The sequence below is a fragment of the Schistocerca piceifrons genome, chromosome 5 (genome assembly GCF_021461385.2).
Source record: "Schistocerca piceifrons isolate TAMUIC-IGC-003096 chromosome 5, iqSchPice1.1, whole genome shotgun sequence".
NCBI lineage: Eukaryota > Metazoa > Arthropoda > Insecta > Orthoptera > Acrididae > Schistocerca > Schistocerca piceifrons.
In genome coordinates this window covers 357,753,414-357,767,776 of record NC_060142.1, presented here as the reverse complement: position 1 = coordinate 357,767,776, position 14,363 = coordinate 357,753,414, and the positions used below count along the sequence as shown (strand labels likewise).

Below are 14,363 nucleotides of genomic sequence, written 5' to 3'. Positions count from 1 at the left end.
ATGATTGGTGCACATACACCCCTGCATGTCTTCGACAGAGGAACTGTAACAGGTCAGGTGTATTGGGACATCATTTTACACCAGTATGACCGCCTTTTCAGGGTGCAGTGGGTCCCACCTTCCTCCTGATGGATGATAACACACGGCCCCAGTGAGCTGCCATCTTGGAGGCGTGCCTTGAAACAAAAGACATCAGACCTAAACCCCATTGAGCACATCTGGGATGTACTCGGTCGACATATTGCTGCACGTCTTAAAACCCCTATGACACTTCAGGAGCTCCGACAGGCACTGGTGCAAGACTGGGAGGGTATAGCCCAGCTGCTACCTGACTACCTGATCTGGAGTATGTAAATCCATTGTGCGGCCTGTGTACATGTGCATGGTGATCATACCGCGTATTGATGTCGGGATACATGCACAGGAAACGTGGTGTTTTGTAGCACATGTGTTTCGGGACAGCTTTCTCAACTTGTCACCAATACCGTGGACTTACGGATCTGTGTCGTGTGTGTTTCCTATGTGCGTATGCTATTAGTGCCTCTTTTGTGTAGTGCCACATTGTGTGGCACCACATTCTGCAATTATCCTTAATTTATGAGCATGAATATAGAATGGCAGAGGCTATTAAGTACATTTTCAAAATTGGGTAATTTTTTGTTTTTTTCCACAATGTGTCCTGCACAGCCAGACAATTTCATGATTCGCAGAGATTACAACTTTTTTGATATCATTCTCTCCTAAAAAGATTTCTCATTTACCACAATCAGTAAAGTGAGGCAGTGTCTGTCAAAATACTGTCTGGTTTAATACACTCCTGGAAATGGCAAAAAGAACACATTGACACCGGTGTGTCAGACCCACCATACTTGCTCCGGACACTGCGAGAGGGCTGTACAAGCAATGATCACACGCACGGCACAGCGGACACACCAGCAACCGCGGTGTTGGCCGTCGAATGGCGCTAGCTGTGCAGCATTTGTGCACTGCCGCCGTCAGTGTCAGCCAGTTTGCCGTGGCATACGGAGCTCCATCGCAGTCTTTAACACTGGTAGCATGCCGCGACAGCGTGGACGTGAACCGTATGTGCAGTTGACGGACTTTGAGCGAGGGCGTATAGTGGGCATGCGGGAGGCCGGGTGGACGTACCGCCGAATTGCTCAACACGTGGGGCGTGAGGTCTCCACAGTACATCGATGTTGTCGCCAGTGGTTGGCGGAAGGTGCACGTGCCCGTCGACCTGGGACCGGACCACAGCGACGCACGGATGCACGCCAAGACCGTAGGATCCTACGCAGTGCCGTAGGGGACCGCACCACCACTTCCCAGCAAATTAGGGACACTGTTGCTCCTGGTGTATCGGCGAGGACCATTCGCAACCGTGTCCATGAAGCTGGGCTACGGTCCCGCACACCGTTAGGCCGTCTTTTTCTCACGCCCCAACATCGTGCAGCCCGCCTCCAGTGGTGTCGCGACAGGCGTGAATGGAGGGACGAATGGAGACGTGTCGTCTTCAGCGATGAGAGTCGCTTCTGCCTTGGTGCCAATGATGGTCGTATGCGTGTTTGGCGCCGTGCAGGTGAGCGCCACAATCAGGACTGCATACGACCAAGGCACACATGGCCAACACCCGGCATCATGGTGTGGGGAGCGATCTCCTACACTGGCCGTACACCACTGGTGATCGTCGAGGGGACACTGAATAGTGCACGGTACATCCAAACCGTCATCGAACCCATCATTCTACCATTCCTAGACCGGCAAGGGAACTTGCTGTTCCAACAGGACAATGCACGTCCGCATGTATCCCGTGCCACCCAACGTGCTCTAGAAGGTGTAAGTCAACTACCCTGGCCAGCAAGATCTCCGGATCTGTCCCCCATTGAGCATGTTTCGGACTGGATGAAGCATCGTCTCACGCGGTCTGCACGTCTAGCACGAACGCTGGTCCAACTGAGGCGCCAGGTGGAAATGGCATGGCAAGCCGTTCCACAGGACTACATCCAGCATCTCTACGATCGTCTCCATGGGAGAATAGCAGCCTGCATTGCTGCGAAAGGTGGATATACACTGTACTAGTGCCGACATTGTGCATGCTCTGTTGCCTGTGTCTATGCGCCTGTGGTTCTGTCAGTGTGATCATGTGATGTATCTGACCCCAGGAATGTGTCAATAAAGTTTCCCCTTCCTGGGACAATGAATTCACGGTGTTCTTATTTCAATTTCCAGGAGTGTAGTTTGCACGAAACAATCCTTCGTTAATGTCTTGCTCATTTTCCTACCAATGTATTTTCATAATACGTGGAACCCTCACATATTTTGAGAAAACTGTTAAGACTGCAGTCTTAATAGTTTGCACTTGTGGAAAGTTCCCTGTTACGTCCAATAGCAAGCAGGAAAGATCCAATGCTGCCAATATCGTGGTTCATCAGGTATTGTATGATAAATGAATATCTTGTGTTGAAAGTGGTTAGCACACTGGACTCGCATTCGGGAGGATGATGGTTCAATCCTGCATCGTGATTTAGGTTTTCCGTGATCTCCCTAAATCGCTCCAGGCAAATGCCGTGATGGTTCCTTTGAAAGGGTAAGGCCGACTTCCTTCCCCGTCCTTCCCTAATCCAATTAGACTGATGACCTCGCTGTGTGGTCTCCTCCCTCAGAACGACTCAACCTTGTGTTGAATAGTTGGAATTTTGTTTCCTGCTAAATGTCACACCTTTAAGCAGTGCACATATGCTACAGGCCTTGTTATTAAAATCATGTGTTCCTGCAGCTTCATATTTCTTTGGTCTGAAATGCCAGTAGCTGACATCTGTATAGTCAGTCAGTCACCTACTGCATTTCTGGATACACACAATCTCCAGTTATCAAAATTTGCCAGCACCCTGTGGTACAATACATCCTCGTATAAATTCCCTTCACCATGAGTTGGGCTGTATTCACTTACCCTATGTAACCCTGATAGCATATTGAGAATAATATTCTCTTTCATGGCATGTATTCAGTTTCAAAATCCTATTGCTGAAGTGCGAGTGGGTTATCTTGTCAGCAGTTGTGTGTCAGCTTATATTTCATTAAAAATGATAATGCTTTGTGGTCTGTGTGCACCCTTCTTATTCAAACTTCGCACAATGGTGGAATGTTTCCTTGGTCTTTATTTCCGTGATGGGGGTGTTAAAAATAGGCTGTTGAAGCAGTCCAGTAATCAGTTCGTAACTTCCATATCTTGCTAGGTTTTGTGCTTCTCACAGTCACTGTACAAGAACAGTGCTGCAAGGATCCTGCTGTCCTGTAACCTTGGACCATGAATACAGTTTCTCTCCCATGGACTTCGACCCATTGCGCCAAAGATGCTGAAAGAGAATTTCCTTGTTCCAGTGGAATCACACACTCAGAGAAGTTGAACTCAATGTGTTTCCTATAATGTACAACTGTAACTTCTCTTAATAAATTGATTATATATGTGTTACATTCCAGCTAGATGTTGTCATATTTCCATCTCACAGGAAACTCAGAACAGTAGTACAATAAAAACTGAACATCAATGGCATGACAATTTCTTTGGCGTCACAGAGGTCACATGTGCTTCATGCCTTTCCCTCATGGCCCACACGGCAAATGACTGCCCAACAGGTAGAAGTGTCAGCCAAGAGCCTGCAACTCCGATAGCACAGGATCAGTACAATTCCAGTCCACACAAACCATCAAATACTCTCTCAAAAGTGGGGTGCTTCCTACTTCCTATCTGTCTTAACTCACTTCATTATGTTAACTCATCGTGCTTTCCCACGAATATGCCAGTGATTTCCTTTCATGACTTTTCTAATGCTTCTCAAATGCCTCGTGCATGGTTTTCGACCTGATGTTAGAATGTTTGTTTGCACATGCGCACACACATGCACATTGTACACATAACATACTTAGTTGCAGGTAGACCAATATTGTATAATCAAATGTTATAGAGAATTTTCTGCAGTACATTATCAGCATTAAGCTGGTCTCAGATGTGGATACCTGTGGCAACAATTAATCTCTTCATCATGTGGAAAAATCTACAATACTGTGTTGTGAACGTACAGGTTACCAGTGGATGACTGACCAAGCTTCACTAGTTCTTGTAAAAGGATTTTAATACTCTCTACCCCCCCACCCCCCACCCACCCTCACCCACCGCGAAATAAACAAACAAAACTTGCATCCTCTTCTCCACAAGAGTAAAAAAAGTCTTTGCAATGTGCAACCTGTGAAGATGTTTATGGAAACACTCATGGTTAAATTTGAGTGTGGCTATTAGATAGTCTGTTCAACAAAATTCTTCATTGGATTTGAGAATCAACATGTATATCTCCTACACTACTGCAGGTATCATCATTGTTAGATGTGGTGTATTATTTCTAAAACTTTCATATATTTACAGTTTGTAGTTCACAAGTTATCCTTCCTTTCCGACATTGCTTTTACTAAAGCAAAGTGCTGCTGCAGCATTAATGGAATCAGAATAATGAAATTGTGCCTCAAGATTCTAATATCATCTTACATTCAGCACTAGTTCTACCCTGGATGACATTCCCTACTTTTGAGCTAAAGTTAAATATTCCTCACACGTGCGACCGCACACACATTACGACACCACTATGAAGACTTTTAACAACAACTCCTACTGTGCTGTGTGCCCAAAAACAAGCAAATAAATACCCATTGTTGTGACCATAGTGGTTTAACCATGTGTTGCCGCACCTCACAGAGGCTGTAGTTATTCTCCTATCGATCAAGATAGAGCAACGGTGACTCCTTCACTGTCAATGCTACCTCCCTATACAACAACTTACCCCTTCCCCATGGCCCTGCAATTTCAAACACTACCTCTCCCCCTGTCCTGCCAGCTTCAGCCCCACCACATTTCTTATCCATAACTACTTTTGACCCAAGGAGACTATATCCAAACAAATTGGTGGTATTGCTATGGGTACCCACACAGCACCCTCAAATGCCAACTTGTTTGTGGGCCATCTAGAGCAAGCTGTTCCTGCATTGCCTCATGGGGCAGAGGCACCTGCAAGTGTCTGTCAGCATGCCTACTGGTGGGCGCTGAGCGGCCTTGTTGCATTCATTCTCCTGCTTGGTCACCTCTGCCCTTGTGTCAGTTGTTTGTGTACTCCTGTTGATGTGTGCGTGTAGGTGGGCACTCGAATTGAAACAGCCCAGTTTAGAGGAAGTGTTCCTAGCCATCCAAGATTGTAAACCACTCGTCTGGTTCAGATTAATTTATAATGATTTCTTCGTGATCTGATTACAGGACCTCATTTTTCCATTGCGTCAACGCCTTCTTTCCCATCCATTTCAGCCAGTCCTCTTCAAACCATTGTGCCACTTCCACCTCTCCATATTGAGCCTGCCAACCATCAACTACTCCTCTAGTTTGATAACTGCCATCCCTTCCATACAGTCTGACCATCCTTGGACTGATTACCAGCAGTCAAATGTCTTCCTAAGGCGTATACAGGCAGGCTACAAGTGAATCTGGAAAGTGATGAAGGCATTACTTGCTTGTCTCATCTGTGACTTTGCTCTACGAATCATACACCACATTAATACATTCAAATAATCTGGACTATCAAGAACACTTTCTGCTTCTATTATTGAGGCAAAAGAGTCTTGAGCCTTTTTGGTTGAGAATGAAACCAGCAGCTCACTGATCAGCGGAAAGTGGATGCCAAGCCAAGGTTTGTTGAAGAATTCATAAAAAATGTAATTCCTCTATGAAAGATGTTACTATTAAAGCTCTCACTTGTGCTTGTGTCTGTGTACTTTAATAAAGAGACAGAAAAGATTCAAGGAAGAGCTGTGTGGTTTGTCGCAAGTTTATTAAGCCAGTGCAAGGATATGCACAATAAAATTCAGTGGGAGATACTTTAATGAAAAGACACTGTGCATTAAAAAAGTCCTTTACTTAAAACACCATTAATCACTACATCCAACCCTATCCTGGAAAGCATCGCCCTTCCCCTCCCAACAGCACCTCAGTGCTTAAAGGGATTAGGTATGCCAACTGCAAGAATGTAAATGGAGTACAAATGTTCTGGATCACATCTAGTTAATTAGTTACCCTTTACAAAGACAAGTCGCTGTACTTCCAAAGATACAGAATGAGTAGCTATTACTTACGTGCCTTCAGGGAGCAAAATAGCAGTACTGTTGATATAATCTTATAAAACACTATGATCAACTTTTGGAACTACCAGTTTGTTCCTCATAGACGGATAGGTTGGGGAAGGTTAGAAAGGAGTGATAGTTGTATCTTTCTCTCACAACAATTACAACAATATGCCTATTACATTAAGAGAAATCTCTCAGGCTGGTCTTTTCTAGGTTTTAATTATCATTACTCTGAGACGAATGAAACATTACATGGCAGTTACTTATTTTGCTAAACTGCTAATGGGTGTGCAGACATCCCAAGTATTAAGATTTGTCCATAATTACCATGATTTCTAAGCTAAAATTATAGAATTCACCACCATATTTGATTTATTTTAGTGGTTTCACTACACAATGTTTTTTGTTGCATCATTTTGCGAATCATTATTGTTTCAGAAGCAATGCAATACCCTTTAATCATTTCTTTAACACAGACTATATAATATACACAAACACTTCTCAGCTACACTGTTGTCGGTGTGTGCGTGTTAACTTTTAAGTTACATTTCAATTTGGCGTACTGATGTTCATGCTGTGATGTCACCGTCGAGTAGCATTTAAACTAACTTTCACACCTTTTTTTTTTAGTCTCTTTTGGGCATAGGTAAATGACTGTATAAAGTTTAATGTAATTGTTTCTTTTGAAGTCATGAATACTCTTCCACAGAATTTTTTATTGGTCATCTTTTTCACATCTTCACAATTATGTCACAAATCTGTGAAACATCACTAGCAACTGCAGTCACAGTTCCCAAGTGACTAGCGACACACTCATTGCTGTATTCTGTGTTTGCATGGTATAGTCAATTGTTTGTGCGTAAATAACGACAGTTTCAAGTTGTCATTTTTTTTCTTTAATAATATTTTCGATTGTGTTATGTGGTTAGTCCTGCTGCTTTAACAGAAAGTTTTGGTTCACTGATACTCAAGTAAAATATATAGTGTGTATTTATTGTTACAATGTTCTTTGCATTCAGTAATCCAAAATGAAGGGATTTTTAGTTAGTTTGATCTTGAAAGCTGATGGCGGTAATTCAAAAAACCTGTAACTCATACAGTCACAAAAGTCTACTCATCATGAATTCTGTAGTATTTGTTCATGCAATATTGTTATTTCACACGGAGGTCAAGATAACTCACTGTCATATAAATAGCCAGCTTCATATAAACAATGGAAAGTGTTTAGCCAAAGTAAATCTTCCATAGAAATGTTCATAACCTCTGTGAACAAAAGAACCGTGTAAGTAATTCTGAGTTACTCTTATGCAACTTCGAGATCTAATTTTTAAATTTCCAGCATCCTTTTTGCGTTTCTTACTAGGGATTAAAGGCCTCAGTTTTCACTTTTCAAGCAATGCAATTACACTTCAGATTGAGATTTTTGTCAATTTAAAAAAAATATCCAGGGGGAGGGCCCCACAGCCACTTCCCCAATTCTCTTGTCTCCATTACAGATAACTTCTTTCCATACTTAGCATCTCCACACCTAATACATGCCATTGTTGAAAACAATCCTTCGCACATTTGTGGCAATTTAAAAGCAAGCTTATTATAGCATGTTTCTCCCTTCATAATTCCTGAAATAGCTACCTGTATTACATTTAAGATCTTTGTGCCTTTTCTTGTTATTTTGGAAAATGCTAGCAAGATTGTGAGAAGTAAATGGTTATCTTGCACTTTTTATAAAATAAATAATGCTTGTTGCAAATGTCATGTGTAACAGAGGTGGTATATCAATGAAAACAATCAATTATTGATAAAATTATTTAATTGGGTAGACAAAAAAATCTATTCACCAAGCGGCATCAGAACACACACAAAAGATTGCTGTGATTGGGAAGCTTTCGGAGCCAGTGGCAGAAGGTTTGGGAAGAAGGGTGAAGGAAAAGGATTGGAGATATCTAGGAAAAGGGGTAGATTTTGGGAGAGTCACTCAGAACCGCGGGTGAGGGGAGACTTGCTGTACAGGACGAGAAGGAAAGACTATCATCCCTTCTCATCCCATACAGTAAAGTCTCCTGACCCACGGTTCTGGGTGACTTTCCCAAAATTTACCCCTTTTCCTTCAGCCTTCTTACTTCACCTTCAACCCTTCTGCCTGAAGAAGGAGCCACTGGCTCCGAAAGCTTGCTAATCACAACACTCTTTTATGTGTGTGTTCTACCACCGCTTGGTGAGTAGATTTTTTATCTATCCAATTAAATAATTTTAGAAATAGTATATCAGTTTGACACACATTAAGGGTGAAAAATCTAAACCAAAACTGACATGGCAATATTACTGAAGAAGTGAAAAATGTATGGAAAGGCAACTGACTGTTGTATGTACTAAAACTAGTAAAGTACACAACTGCTTGTACAATACTGGTAAAAATACAAAAGAAACAAACCTGACAATGTAATATATTGTGTTTGTAACTGAAACATATTGAAATTTAGCCCTTACAAATCAATGAGTGAGTGTCATGAGCTATTTCAGTTTCCACATAAAAAAACCAAGTTGTGGTTAGAATACAAGGAAATACTACCTGCAATAGCATTGTGTCTATAAAATCACCATATGTGACTTTAGCTTGAGCTAATGGAAATCCTACCATCTTTCACTTCCACAACCACCACCATCATCATCATCAGCCACTTAAATCCGTATGTGTTATCATGCAGTATTGTCTCCTTTGTGGTGCTAGCATATGATTTTTCATCCATTTCTGTGTTCTGCAGTAGATTGTTTGTAATCAACCTGTACCTGAGAAACATTAGGAGTAGTTTCATTTGCTATTGACACCTTTTATAATTATTTCAACCACTTTGTTTTTAAATTTGTCTAGTGCACTGTTCATGCAGTAGTCTTCTGACTTCATACATTCAGGTCATCCCATTTAAGTTTTGCTCCTCATTTTGTAAACAATTCGAACGGTAACAATAATTTGTACCAGTGTTTGTACAAAAACAATTTTTTGGTGGCCTAAATGTTAACTCAGAGCACAGTATTGGCATTTGCAAGGCACTAGGGGGTAGTTCACTTTTCTCCCATTTTGTGTTGGTGCTGCTGTAACTGATGATCCTACCCCTTCCCCCAAAACACACACACACACACACACACACACACACACACACACAGTGAATTGTCTTTCTATAAATATTTATGTTCCTTTTTAGACAATGTGATATTGTAATTAAACAGTGAAAACTGACTGTGAAATGCATTTTATTTTGCAAACACATCTCTAAAAACACTGACAGAGTTGAACTTTATTCTAATGGGGAGAATGCTTTTCTTAAATTATCGAAATATTTTGTCAACAAACATGCTGTAAAATCTTCCAGGGCTCTTTAACACAAATCACTAAGGGATCAGTTTTGTGCTTACAGTCCGTGTAGTTAGCAACTACGACACCACACTGGACAATTCCCATGCTGCAAGAATATCAATTTCATTGCAATCTTGTAGATGTAATGTTTAGTGTTGTCCTATAAGAATCTTGTTTAATCATTTTCAGGAGAAAAGCAGTCCAGTCACCAAAGGCTACATCATAGTGCATGATATACCATGCATTATAATGTTTTGGTAAGTTCAGCAGTTTCCTCTCCCTTCTGAAGTAGATGTATATGTAAATTGCAATGTGCTAATGCCCTTTACTTACCGCAGAGTTTCACAGTGTTTAAAAGAACATACATAAAGTGTATGTAACTTTCAGTTTCCAAGCCATGTGGAAAAGAGCTGGTTTTCAGAGAAGTGTGAAAGTACATCAGTGGCACAATTTGGACCTACCTACACGTGGCTTTGTCAAAAGCTGTATAACAGAAAAATTTCCTGAACATTGGATCACAGCTACATAGAGCCACTCCACAATAAAGAAGATAAGACCAATCCAGATAACTACAGAGTTATATCTCTATTGGATTGCACATAAAAGTTTTTTTTCTGTAATTTTATATCATAGAATTAAACAATAACTAGAGCAAGAAGTAAATGAATACCAAGGAGGTTTAAGACCTTGGGGGTTTAAGGCAGGAAAACTGCCTGTCACCACTATTGTTTAATTGTATATTGAAACATATAATGAGAGAATAGTACATGGTTAACCTAAAATTAATTTAACTTTAAACTGCCTGCGACTCTCAGATAACCGTGCTCTCTTGCTCAACAATGTTCAGGAAACACCAAAAGTTAAACCACTGCAGGAAATCTGCCTCAGAATATCCTTTGAAAATACAGAAATTATGAATGAAAACCGTGCATGGCTGAATAGAATAAACAGTCTGACAAAAATGCCCTTCAGTAACAACAAAACAGTTACATGACAAATTTCTTAACAACTAATGTTGTAGAAAGACAGAAGAAAATGGATACTGGAGACTAGCTTCTGATGAAACCATCTACGAGGAAATGGAACTGGAACCCCATGCGCACTTTTTCTATCCAGCCAGGTATATATACTTTACAGAAACATTTTGGAATACACTTCTTTGCTGTACAATTAGAGCTTTGACGAACCGTTTGTGATTTGAAATAGCAGATTAACTATAGTGATGTCAGCATCTCAATGTATAAAGTGGATTGAGTCCATTGAATCTCTGGACTTCCATACAGCTAGCCAGAAATATTCGAATTTGCTCAGAAAACTAGATGGTGGTACCCCACAAGATCACATTTACAATCTTGTTACCCCCAACCCATTTGCAGCCAACATCATATCCACTTCCAGAACTCCTCAAGTCTGAGCACATACTATTAGGGGTAATAGGAAATTAAAGGCACTCAAAAGAGATTGCAAAGCTGAAACTGACTGTTCTCTACATTCAAAATTGAGGAAGTAACAATTGCCATAAAAGAAATGAAATCAGAGAGAGCCCCAGGTTTGATGGCATTCACACAGAATTCCTTTTGGTGTGGCCACTATTGTGAAAAAGTGGCTGGCTGAGTTCTTCACAAACACTCTGCATACATGCAACTTACCATATGCAGTGAAACAAGTTAAAAGTCATAGCCTTATTGAAACCAGGTAAACCAAATGACAGGCCAGAAAGTTATCAACCCATAGCCCTACTTAGTACACAGGAAAGAATGGTATACAATAGAAGAGTCATACAATCTTTTTTTTTTAAAAAAAAAAAATGCTGATTGAACAGGGAGGATACAGACCATAAGACAGATGCATTAGATGCAAGTGCTCTCCCTTACAGCAATAGAAGCTGGTTTCCAGAGCCACGGTACGCAGCAGCTGTATTCATTGGTTGACAGCTGCTTCATATTGGAACTTGTACAAGTCGTCCCAAGCCTAAAAATTGGCAATCTCACCAATAAAATGCTCAGTAAATGATGTTTCCAAATACTAATGGGCAACAAGATGAGTTCACAGCTACAGGTAAACAATGGGCTGCCACAAGGATCTGGCCCTCTCATGTTCAATTTGTTCATATTGGATATGCCTGAAACCACATCAAGAAAGTTTGGGTATCATGGCAACTGGGCACAGGCAAAGTTATCAAGTCTGTATTGACCAGTGATTTAGTAACTGTTTGTCTGTATTTTCAAAAAGGAGGTTGCAGCCAAATGTCCTAAGTCAGAAGTCTCAATGTTTTCCCTAAACAACAAGCTGGCCAACAAAAAGCTCACAGTCTACTTTGAAAGAATGTTAATATAATAGAGGGAAACATTCCACGTGGGAAATATTATATATAAAAACAAAGATGAGGTGACTTACCGAACAAAAGCGCTGGCAGGTCGATAGACACACAAGCAAACACAAACATACACACAAAACTCTAGCTTTCGCAACCAACGGTTGCCTCATCAGGAAAGAGGGAAGGAGAGGGAAAGATGAAAGGATGTGGGTTTTAAGGGAGAGGGTAAGGAGTCATTCCAATCCCGGGAGCGGAAAGACTTACCTTAGTGGGAAAAAAGGACAGGTATACACTCGCGCGCGCACACACACACACACACACACACACACACACACACACACACACACACACACACACACATATCCATCCACACATACAGACACAAGCAGACATATTTAAAGACAAAGAGTTTGGGCAGAGATGTCAGTCGAGGCAGAACTGTAGAGGCAAAGAAGTTGTTGAAAGACAGGTGAGGTATGGGTGGCGGCAACTTGAAATTAGCGGAGATTGAGGCCTGGCGGATGACGAGAAGAGAGGATATACTGAAGGGCAAGTTCCCATCTCCGGAGTTCGGATAGGTTGGTGTTGGTGGGAAGTATCCAGATAACCCGGACGGTGTAACACTGTGCCAAGATGTGCTGGCTGTGCACCAAGGCATGTTTGGCCACAGGGTGATCCTCATTACCAACAAACACTGTCTGCCTGTGTCCATTCATGCGAATGGACAGTTTGTTGCTGGTCATTCCCACATAGAATGCATCACAGAGTTCATCCCTATGAAATCCCCAAACCACCTTCCCTACCCTCTGGCTCCTATCCTTGTAACCGCCCCCGATGCAAAACCTGTCCCATGCACCCTCCCACCACCACCTACTCCAGTCCTGTAACCCGGAAGGTGTACACGATCAAAGGCAGAGCCACGTGTGAAAGCACCCACGTGATTTACCAACTGACCTGCCTACACTGTGATGCATTCTATGTGGGAATGACCAGCAACATACTGTCCATTCGCATGAATGGACACAGGCAGACAGTGTTTGTTAGTAATGAGGATCACCCTGTGGCTAAACATGCCTTGGTGCACAGCCAGCACATCTTGGCACAGTGTTACACCATCCGGGTTATCTGGATACTTCCCACCAACACCAACCTATCCGAACTCCGGAGATGGGAACTTGCCCTTCAGTATATCCTCTCTTCTCCTTATCCGCCAGGCCTCAATCTCCGCTAATTTCAAGTTGCCGCCACTCATACCTCACCTGTCTTTCAACAACTTCTTTGCCTCTACAGTTCAGCCTCGACTGACATCTCTGCCCAAACTCTTTGTCTTTAAATATGTCTGCCTGTGTCTGTATGTGTGGATGGATATGTGTGTGTGTGTGCGAGTGCATACCTGTCCTTTTTTCCCACTAAGGTAAGTCTTTCCGCTCCCAGGATTGGAATGACTCCTTACCCTCTCCCTTAAAACCCACATCCTTTCATCTTTCCCTCTCCTTCCCTCTTTCCTGATGAGGCAACCATTGGTTGCGAAAGCTAGAATTTTGTGTGTATGTTTGTGTTTGCTTGTGTGTCTATCGACCTGCCATTGCTTTTGTTCGGTAAGTCACCTCATCTTTGTTTTTATATATAATTTTTCCCACGTGTAATGTTTCCCTCTATTATATTGACATCATTAATTTGAATCCAACAATTACGTTTGTTATTGTCACTGTTGCATTTCGAAATCTTTTCTGTCGTCTTATTTTCCTCTTTCTGTTTTTGCCAGTAGTTTCACTTTGTATTCACCTTCCCCTTTTTACCGTAATCTGCTATACTATTTTATCCCGCCTTTATATACTCAATAATACGTAACCCACTTCCAAACCATAACCAAAAAAATTGTTTTGCCGCTTTCAGCACTACCGCCGCTATAATATCCACCGTTTCTAGTTCACAAACAGTTCCTTTCACCTTTTAAACAACCATTTTGGCCAGTTCTAATAACTTTCGCTTTATTTCCATTTCCGTTTTTCCCACATCACTTATAATTTTTAGCTGCTTCCCACAGGTTTTAACGTCATTATTTCTTCGTCTGACTATTGTTAGTCTCATTTTCATAATCTGTCACCACAAAACCACTCCTTTTAATATACTACACGCAGTTTTTTCGAAATTTTCCCGAATTTCTCCGTCCTTTAACGTGTTTTGGTGGCAACACAACCACCTAACCTTTATGCACATCATTGTCTACCAACCCAAGTCCAACATAGCCCAGCTGTAACCAACACCCTTTCGCCTTTTTTCATTCCAGATCTCCAGTTACTTTCCAGTTCACCTCATGTTACACTTTCCACCTTCTAATACCATGTCACCCTCACAACGACCCCATTAAGTTTTATTTACATTCCCTCCGCAAACATGCCTTCGCCCTAGCAAGATTACGCTCCCATATTCTATTTTCTCAGGCTTGTCTGACATTTGGCATTACCCCCAAAGGCCTCACACTTAAAGTTCCCATCTCTGGCTGCAACCCTTCCTTCCATCAGTCCCTATACC

General features: G+C 41.8%; 1 protein-coding gene across 2 annotated transcripts in view; it reads left to right on the top strand.

Annotated features, from left to right (window-relative positions):
* The window catches only part of LOC124797872 (bifunctional arginine demethylase and lysyl-hydroxylase PSR), a 163,644-nt gene that overhangs the window by 135,078 nt on the left and 14,203 nt on the right, over nt 1-14,363 (top strand). For both annotated transcript variants that reach the window (XM_047260960.1, XM_047260961.1), the window contains one exon: nt 9,701-9,768. In XM_047260960.1, coding sequence (XP_047116916.1) covers nt 9,701-9,737 — 37 coding nt within the window. In that variant the 3' untranslated portion in view covers nt 9,738-9,768. The remainder of the gene's footprint in view (nt 1-9,700; nt 9,769-14,363) is intronic.